Consider the following 9970-nt stretch of genomic DNA (forward strand, 5'->3'; position numbering starts at 1 on the left):
TTTCCACAAATAAATCAGCTGATATTCTGGTGGGGATTATGCTGAATCTGTAAATCAGTTTTGGGTATATTGCCATCTCAACAATGTTAAGTCTTACAATTCGTGAACACAGGATGTTTTTTCAGTTATTTTAAGATACAATGGTCTATATAATTTAAAGATTTCAGCATCTGTATCAGCAAAGAGGATATATAAAAATTATTATCTAATGGTTAATCAAATATTTCCCATTAATTGAAAACTTAGGAGACGCAGAGTTTTACAAGACAGGCTATTTACTAAACAATACTAAGCTCATAAATCAAAGGAGTTACTATGGCATTCCCAAAGAGAAAGTTTAAAAACCAGATAATCAGAAATTTCTATCTGATGCCTTGCCTTTATCATTTACTGAAAGGCACTCTCACTACGTTAATTCCTTAAAAAAAAGGAAGTAGAAGGTATTTAAATTCCTCCCCCAATCTTGAGAGGAAAGGAGAACCGAAGAAAGAACATGACTATTACTACTAAGTATACATTAATTTGAAGTATATAGATCTAGATTTCTCTGCAGATAATCCCTTGCATATTGCCTGGACAATCATCTGAGTTCCATGCTGCTTGCTATGATCAATACTGACGCGAAACCCAATGGGAAATAAGTATGTGCTTCATTCAATTTCTAAGGTCAACTCTAAATCTTCTTTCAGAGTCATACTAGACTGGCTGAGAAGCTAAATCAAAAAAAGGGAAAACCTGGACATCCCTGGTGGCGCAGTGGTTAAGAATCTGCCTGCCAATGCAGGGGACACGGGTTCGAGCCCTGGTCCGGGAAGATCCCACATGCCCCGGAGCAACTAAGGCCGTGCGCCACAACTACTGAGCCTGTGCTCTAGAGCCCGTGTGCCACAACTACTGAGACCATGTGCCTAGAGCCTGTGCTCCGCAACAAGAGAAGCCACCACAATGAGAAGCCCGTGCACCGCAACAAAGAGTAGCCCTCGCTTGCTGCAACTAGAGAAAGCCCATGTGCAGCAACAAAGACCCAACGCAGCCAAAAATAAATAAATAAGTTTGTATTAAAAAATTAAAGAAAGAGAGAAAACCTTTTCTTCCCAGAAATTACTATTCTTCTGGCCATTTTCTTTAGTAAGGCAGTTTAGCTGGGAGGGCAATGCCCATTTTATATCCACGTAAGCATCCAGAGTTAGCTTATTAACGCGAGGATTTCCCCTGCAGAGCTGAAAAGGCGACCGCTCTGGCTGCAGAGAGACAAACGTAAAACTCCTGGCTTTTTCGCTGCAGCTGTGTGCGCGCAAGGCGGGCTAACATTTCTGGCCTGATGGAGTATCACACACGCCCTCACTGAGCGCACCAAGCAAGGGAAAGCATTCTAAACTAGTCACTAGCCATTTATTCTACCTTCCTGGTGTCAGCTTCTCCATCAACACCCTCGAGACTTCATACTTCCAACATTAGGTAATGAGAAACTTCCTTTCACTCTCCTACACAGCAATCTCAACATTTTCACCACATACCTAAGCATATTTCAGTGGACTAGTACACAGAACTCTTGAGATACTTATCAAATAAATATGAAAACTACCCTCACAAAGGAGCACATGTTGGAACATCAGACAAACCCTCAAGAAGCCCTTACAGGAAGAAAATTTAAATGCATTAAAGTCTTTCAGAATCAAAAACCCTTAAAATGCCCAGTCTAATGTACAAATATAATAAATACTCAAAAACATGAGTTCAAAACACTTCAAGATATCCTGTCTTAATTTTATCATATTCCATTATTTTGAAAACGTAAAATGTACATACCTAGTAGTACATTCTAAATTACTCAGTTAATCAGAATATTCGTTTAAACAAACTACCCAGTCCCTTCATCTCTCACTCTGTGAGTCTAAGGCCGTCCACGGCTCGTCCGACCAAGCACCACTGCAGCACCCAGGCTACCGCTTCGCACTAAGTGTTCTTTAATTGCATTTTGCGTGAATGAATGTGCACTAAAGGAGTCTGTAGGGCGGGAAGACACTGTGGAACATTCAGTGACACCTCAAATTGCACATTTTACAGCTTAGTCACGTAAACCTTTTAATACAGGGCAAAGACATGAGAAAGAGATTTGGTATTAGCAAACAGCTCAGAAAGAAGCTCCACACCCCCCACAGAGCTACCTCCCCTCCCCTCAAAAAAAGAGACCTGCAAGGAATAAGTTAACTCCTTTCAGATATACTGGATTGTTTCACACTGTGAGTTATGATTATTCATAACTGCAAAAGAAATCTCCCCAAAATGTGAATATAATTACAACATCCAACCTTGAAATAAAGATCACAGTGTATGGAAAACCTACCCTGCAAACTACTTTGGGAACAAAGAGATGGGCAGCCACAGCTGAGGGGTATGAACGAAGTCCTTTTCCTCACTTCGTTCCATTAAAACGTCTACAAGCACACCGAAGTGGGCAGGAAGTATTTGTTTTGAGGAAAGTGAGGAGTGTTTTGAAAACTACAAAAAATACAGAGAATTAAACGTCTTACGGTATCCATGTAAGTGTCGTCATCGTCCCCAGAGATTCTCACCGCTTTAATAACTGCGCAACAAGGACTGGGAGGAAGGCCCGGGAAGCACAGGGCGTGCTGCCACCGTGGAGAACACACAAACACGCACGCAGAAGACTCACACCAGCAAACCGCCCTAACATCCGAAAGTTCCAGTGAAGTGCCACTAACTCCAGAGAAGTCCCAGCGCTCCCGCTATCGAAGGCCACCTGATCCACGCACCCGTGCGGCGGGCGCGGGTCCCGCCTGCCACGTGACCTGATCCTCCGCCCCTCCCCGCAGCTCCAGAGAAGCACGTGACCTCAGCACGAACGTGCAAGTCAGCAAACCGTACCGGCAAGTCCACGCTGACATCGGTCCCGTCCAGGAGGGACACTCGGCAGGTGATGACGGCCCTCGCGTCCCCGGCCGCAGGGATGTGCGTGGCTGCACGCTGGGCCTCGCGGAGCCGGTCCCTCTCGGCCTGTCTGCGCATCGACCGGCGGCCGAGCGTTCTGCGGAAGAAGCTCAGCATTTTGTCACTGCGAAAGACAGGAAAAGCTGTCAGAGGTCTCCCGCAATTGGCTGTCAGACAAATGGTGTAATTTAGTAAAGTTCTGTGGGCACTAGGAGATACGTTATTAAAAGAGCATCTGGCCAAGTAAATTTGAAAAAAGTATTATGAATACTGGCTACTTCAGTTGAGTTTTTAAAGACCTTAACCTAAAATATGGCTACAGCTCACAGCACTTCTAAACTTTCTGGACTTTTTTGTAAGGAGCTATCTGGTAAGAGAAGGGCAAACATTTATGAAGTTCAACAGGTCTTTTGGGCCAGTAATTTATATGTACAACAGCCAAATACCCCTACAAACATTAGGAGACGATGCCATACACTAAGGTGCCCCTTGATAATAACAACCATCCTAAGAAGTTCCATTTCTTCTCTGGCCAGATTAGCTACTATTAAGTAGCAATTTAAAATCTGTAATAGAATATTTGATAAAAACTTATATTTGAATTACATTTGAAATAGATGATTATTTTTGTATTTTTACTATGAAATTTCTATGAATTTAATAGTAATTTATAAATTACTATGAAATTTCAGATAGCTTTTCAGATTACAAACCCTCATATGTAACGTGTGGCCCCAGTCTCCTTCTCCCCAGGGTTCTTTTCGGGCATTGCTCCCTTTGCACCTTGCTGGCCAGTCTCATTTCAGCGGCCTGTCAAAGGTCGCACTTGTCACCGCAGACTTCTAACGCCCTATGTCAGAGAACCCCTCCTAACCCCTGTTAACTTAACTCCCCCTAACCCTCCCCTGAGGAAATTCTGACATCTAAAGAGTCAGTCACTCCCATCATCACACTTTCACTGAACCTTGAAAATGTTTTTCTGCCTCACTAATCAGATTTTAATTATTCATTTACATGTCCATCTCCTTTATTGTAAGCTCCTTTTTGAAAACTTTTTAAAAATTTACTTACTTATTCATTTATTTATTTTTATTATTTATTTATTTACTTAGCTGTGCCGGGTCTTAGTTGCAGCATGCACGCGGGGATCCAGTTCCCCCACCAGGGATCAGACCCAAGCCCACTGCGTTGGGAGCGTGGAGCCTTATCCACCGGACCACCAGGGAGGTCCCTACTGTAAGCTCCTTGAGGACACAATTCCTACTTTGAACAGGTAGCCACCCAGCACATTTCATCATCAGGTACAACAAACGTTCAGTAAATAATCTTACTGAGTACTCAGAAAAACTCCCCAAATAATATTGTCTTATTTTGATAAGCAAACTAAGGGTCACAGAAATTAAACCACTGACCAAGTCCATTATTTAGTAAATACTGAAGACAGGGGCTCAAACTCTGATTTTCTGACTCTAAACCTTGGTCTTTCTACTACATCATAGGACTATTCATGCAAAACTCACATTATACAGATAAGAAATTATCAAAGACCACAGCTAAAAAGATGCTGAATGAAGATACAAACATAAAACACACACGATGAATCTGTTTCTTAAAACTTAATTCAGCATATTCAAGAAATAAATTGCAAAGGGGTAAAAAAAAAAAGTTGCAAAGGAAATTGCAGATTCAAAGAGACTTAAAACACATATCAAAAAATCACCATGTGTGGGCCTACTTTTAGATCCTAATTCAACTAAAAATTCTTTTAGGTTGTCAGATGTTATCATTGAGGGAAGCTAGGTGAAAAGTATATGGGAACTCTGTACTACTGTAACTTCAGCATAAGTCTAAAATTATTTCAAACTAAAATATTTTCTCAAGTCACGCATTTGTTATTATACATGTAATTTATAAGAAGTCTAGCATAACCAGCTGATGCTGTAAACTAGATAGATGCATTTATAAACATGATAAAAATAAAAGCTGAAGTGTTAAAATAAATGACATATTTTTTAAAAATTCAGTAGCTATCAATTGAGAATTACAGCCTCATTTTACAAGTACGCATACTCCTATGTAATCAGATAAACTGGCAAAACCATGACAGCTGTCACTGGAACTTCCTAAGGACACAACTATACACACAAACATCTGAACACTAAGTGGATTGTTTATGATAATCAAGGAAGTACTGCCAACTTTCTTTTGGATAAAACAGTGGTTTTAAAGATACGTTTTAAAAAGAAAGTCTTTATCTTTTAAAAGTACATACTGAAAAATTTATAGAAGAATGATGTGATGTCTAGTATTCGCCTCAAAATAATACCAGGAAGGCAGTTAAGCGGGAAGAGAGAGGACACAAATTGGCCAGATAACTGGCCAACAACTGTTGAGGCTGACGGGTGCATGGAGGCTAATTATATTCTGACTACTTCTGTATACGTTGAATTTTTCCATAATAAAAAAGTTTTTTCTAAGGGAAAAAAAGTTCAAAGTGAAATACAACTTTATGGTTCCTAGGAAGTACATGAATTATAAAACAAGTTTTCTTTCACCTCACCCTACACCTTAAAAACAGACTCAGTGGACTTCCCTGGTGGCGCAGTGATTAAGAATCCGCCTGTCAACGCAAGGGACACGGGTTCGAGCCCTGGTTCAGAAAGATCCCACATGCCGCAGAGCAACTAAGCCCGTGCGCCACAACTATTGAGCCTGCGCTCTAGAGCCCACAAGCCACAACTACTGAAGCCCGTGAGCCTAGAGCCCGTGCTCCGCAACAAGAGAAGCCACCGCAATGAGAAACCCGCGCACCGCAAGGAGTAGCCCCGCTCGCCACAACTAGAGAAAGCCCGCGCGCAGCAACAAAAACCCAATGCAGCCAAAAATTAATTAATTAATTTAAAAAAAATAGACTCACCATACAAGCAGAGTTAACCTGCTAAGGAAAAACACAACTTCTTTCTTATTTATAATTTAAATAACTATGTACTTTGAACTATGAAACTCCATGCCACAAATAACAGGTTCTTTTATTTTATTTTATTTTTTTAAAGGGAACGCTATTTATTTATTTATTTATGGCTGTGTTGGGTCTTCGTTTCTGTGCGAGGGCTTTCTCTAGTTGCGGCAAGCGGGGGCCACTCTTCATTGCGGTGCGTGGGCCTCTCACTGTCGCGGCCTCTCCCGTTGCGGAGCACAGGCTCCAGACGCGCAGGCTCAGTAGTTGTGGCTCACGGGCCTAATTGCTCCGCGGCATGTGGGATCTTCCCAGGCCAGGGCTCGAACCCGTGTCCTTTGCATTGGCAGGCGGATACTTAACCACTGTGCCACCAGGGAAGCCCAACAGGTTCTTTTATAAAAGAATATGAAAGCACTTACATGAAAACAAATTTCAGATGGACTAAAGAAGTAAAAGAAATGAGTACTAGAAAAAAACAAATAATATATTAGGGTGAAATTCCACAAAAAATTTCTTGAAGGATTAATAGGCAGTTTAATAAAGAACTATCACAAATTGTTAAGATAAACAACCCAGAAGAGAAAGAACAGACAAGATATGAAGAAACAAGGTCTCAAAGTTGACATGCAATAAAAATATTCATTACAAAGATGTTCAACCTCACCAGTAACCAAGCAAATCCAAATTAAAAAAATAAGATACTGTCTGTCATTTAAATGACCCTAGATACCCAGTGCTGAAAAGGGTATGTGAAAAACAATCACTCTCACACCATGTTCCCCTGCAGGAAGAAGTCAGCACACTATGAGAAATGTTAATGTGCACACCCTTTCACCCAGCAGTCCTACGTCTAGTAGGACAGCCTAAAGAAATGTCCCGTATGTGCTCCAAGTTACGGAAACAAGAATTTTCAGGGCATGATTAAGACAGTTTTAAATACCTCTATCAACATGCAAGTAGTTAAATGATGGTTCATACAATGGCACACGACACAGTTGTTTTTAAAGTACAGTTGACAGAGACACTGACAAAATCTACAAGTGAAAAATGAAATCAGAAAAAGGAGCATAGTTCACTCCACACTGGGGTGGGGCGCACCCATATACATATTCTTACACCTTGTACACACACAAAAGCACGAGAAGGACATGCACACTTAAGCAAGGTTATCTCTGCAGAGGGTCCTGTGGAGGTTCTCAGTTCTTGCCTAATACCAACATACGAACACGTCCGAAGTTTAATAAATGTACTGCCGACCCGTTCTCCCACGTCCACCCTCCCCAGCCCCCTCCTTCGAGCCGCGGCAGCGGATTCTGAGCGGCCACCCCGCCGACCCCTGTGAAGGACCCAGCGTTACCGGCCTCGCTCCCCGCCGCCGGGACCCTCGGGCGCCCACCCCCGCGCTCGCCCCGCTCGGGTCAGGCTTCCACTCAGCCCGAGAGCCCGCGGTGCCGCCTTTCCGCCAGCTGTGCCGGCTTTCTGGGTGCCCTCTCCACGCCAGCTCCCCGACCCTCTCCTACTTCGCACGGCCACCTTCAGACGGCTGCTTGGAAACGCCTCTTCCTCAGAAAAGCATCCCGTGCCGCCTGAGTTGGGTCTCCTTGCAGCAGCCCTAGACCGCTCTTTGTAACACTCGAGGGACTGCAATTAAATGCCACGCCGTCTGTCCATTTTACTGGGTGTTTCCCCCACTAAGCCACACACAAGGACAGGGACCCAGTCCGACTCGCTCCCCACGGCGGCCCAGCCAGCACGGCAGTACGCGCATCAGGCGCTGCGTGAACAGCTTGTCCGAAAGAATACAACGGGAGTTCGGGGTGGTAGGGTTTTGCCTATTTCTTACACAGGAGTTTTGAATCTACCACGTCTAACTTCTCAGCTGTGAACTAAGGCGGGCTTCCCCTACAACCGGAAACATGCAAACTCAAGTCGTCCTTTTACCACCTAAGTTCACTGAAGTTTTGGTTTTTTTAAATACACACCTAAATCTCAAGTCTGCCGTGATTCGTGCACACTCTGCTACGTGAGCGGTGGCCACAGTCCTCCGTAGGCAACCGCACCCCCCAAGGAAAGACCGCCCGCTGGCAGCCGGCGAGGAGCGCTCCCGGGACGCCTCCCTACGCGCCGGCTCCCGCACGGCTTTCCGGCTCAGCACAAACCCCAGTCGACCAGGGTCAGGCTTACTCACCACCACCAGGGGACTGACACCCTCCCGCCCAGTGATCCCAGCACGGAGAGCGTCTGCAAGGGAGGCCTTTAGCAGACGGGGCAAACAGGTCGTTTTCTAAAGAACGAGGAGAAAACCCTGCGAACCAGCGCCTGTGAAACCATCCACTGTGTCAGTAGGACAGCAACGGAGCGACGGGAAGCCTTCCCCCAATTCTGGAAAAAACACGTAATATCCACTTAAAACGCTGCCAAACGGTCTAAAAGACTCGGGTGTGGTTGCTCTGACGGCAGAACCGTAAGGGCAGGTACCACCGAAGCCGACCCCCCCGGAGCCCGGCGTCCGGCCCGGCCGCGGTGTGGGGGGGGGGGTCCCCGGAGCCCCCCTTCCCCACCCCCACCCCGGGACACCTGCCGGTCCGCCCCCGGAGCGCCTCAGCCCAGCGCGCTCGCGACCGGCCCGCGGTGCGTCCCCGAGCGGCCACGTCCGCCCGCAGGTGGACACCCGGCCCGGCCCGGCCCGGCCCGGCCTCCCTCCGTCCGCGCCCGGCCCCTCGGCCGCCGCCCGCCCACCCCTCGCGCCGGGCGGCCCGAGGGTCCCGGGCGAGGCCGCAGCCCCGGCGCCGGCGAGGAGGGCGTGAGGAGCCGGGCGGGCGGCGCGCTTACCTGGCGGCGACCACCCGCGGCCACGAGAGGGGAGAGACCCACGCGAGGCGCCAGGGGGCGGCTCAGGGGAGACGCCGAGAAATGGCGGCCAGAGGCGCGCCCACCACACTAATCCCCGCGGACCCCGGCCGCCAGCCCGCCCCTTAAAGCCCCTAAGCTCCGCCCCGGGGGCGGGGAACGCCGCTCTTAAATGGGCAACGACACCGCCCCGGAAGTTGCGGGGCGGGGAGATGCTCGGGTTAAAGCGGCTATGCAAGACCTGGCCGGAGCTCTGGCGGCTGGTTTAAAGCGGCTCTGCAGCAGCCCGGTCCCCGGGGGGTGCGCGCCCGCCGCTTAACCTGCGGACGGAAGTGACGCTAGGTCATGCTGTCAGTCCTTCAACAAGTTAATTCACGCGGCAAATATTTACTGCCCGGCTGTATTCTAGTGGGGACAGAGACGGTGAACAGATGCATGAAGAACGGTAAGGCAGCGGACGGGAAATAGGAGATTTCTATTTAACGGAGAACGTTGCATCCTTTCTCCGTACAGAGAATTCAGGTCAGTGCCCGTGATGGGCCAGGGTGTGTTCTGGGCAGCGGAGATACGACGGATAAACAGGACACACGAAGAGACCTCATGCGCCTTCCGAGCTGGCAGGAGAGACAGAAAGTAAGTGACATCAGTTAGTAAGATTCAGTACCGACTATCAGTATTCGTGGTTAGAGTTGGGCACTAGGGTTAGGCCCTGCTAAATGACAAAGAGAAAGCTAGAAGGGGGACAGGGACAGAGTGAGAACTGGTGGTCTTACACAGACCCGTAGGGAAGGAGGAAGGTCTCCTTGGAGTGAAGGCCTGAAGGAGGTGAAGGCGCGCCCCTGCTCGGCCCGGCCTGCTCAGGAGAGTGAGGTGCCCGGGGGCGGGGGCAGAGGGAAGGGCCGTGGGGGACCGAGACGACAAGTCAGAGAGGACAGGGCCGAGCTGAAGGGGCTCCGGGGCCCTGGGCAAAGCTCCGAGGGGTTCAGTGGAGGACCTGCTGGCTGAAAGCATAAGGGCCCTTCCTAGGGTTTGGCGCTGCCCCTTTGAACCCGCACCACCCCAAGCCCTATCCGTCGTCTGGGGAGACACAGCTGGGGGCTGCGGTGTCACAGGAGCTGGGGTTGCCCAAAGGCCTTCACTCGTCCGTGTGGCATCTCAGCTGGGGTGGCTCTTAGGAGCAGCTGAGTTCTCTTGGGCGTCTGCAGCAGG

General features: G+C 47.7%; 1 protein-coding gene across 6 annotated transcripts in view; it reads right to left on the reverse strand.

Moving 5' to 3' along the window:
• EPB41L5 (erythrocyte membrane protein band 4.1 like 5) overlaps positions 1-8921 on the reverse strand; it is a 139662-nt gene extending 130741 nt beyond the window's left edge. For 2 of the 6 annotated variants that reach the window (XM_059912043.1, XM_059912040.1), the window contains exons 1-2: positions 8744-8921; positions 2890-3076 (exon numbers count right to left, since the gene is read on the reverse strand). In XM_059912043.1, the coding sequence (XP_059768026.1) occupies positions 2890-3069 (180 nt within the window). In that variant the 5' untranslated portion in view covers positions 3070-3076; positions 8744-8921. Of the gene's footprint in view, positions 1-2889; positions 3077-3665; positions 3688-7893; positions 7996-8743 lie in introns of those variants that run through there. The other 4 variants (XM_059912045.1, XM_059912044.1, XM_059912041.1 and 1 more) reach the window with 4 other exon arrangements.
• Between the last annotated feature and the right edge of the window lie 1049 nt (positions 8922-9970).

This window comes from Balaenoptera ricei, assembly GCF_028023285.1.
Source record: "Balaenoptera ricei isolate mBalRic1 chromosome 7 unlocalized genomic scaffold, mBalRic1.hap2 SUPER_6_unloc_1, whole genome shotgun sequence".
Lineage (NCBI taxonomy): Eukaryota > Metazoa > Chordata > Mammalia > Artiodactyla > Balaenopteridae > Balaenoptera > Balaenoptera ricei.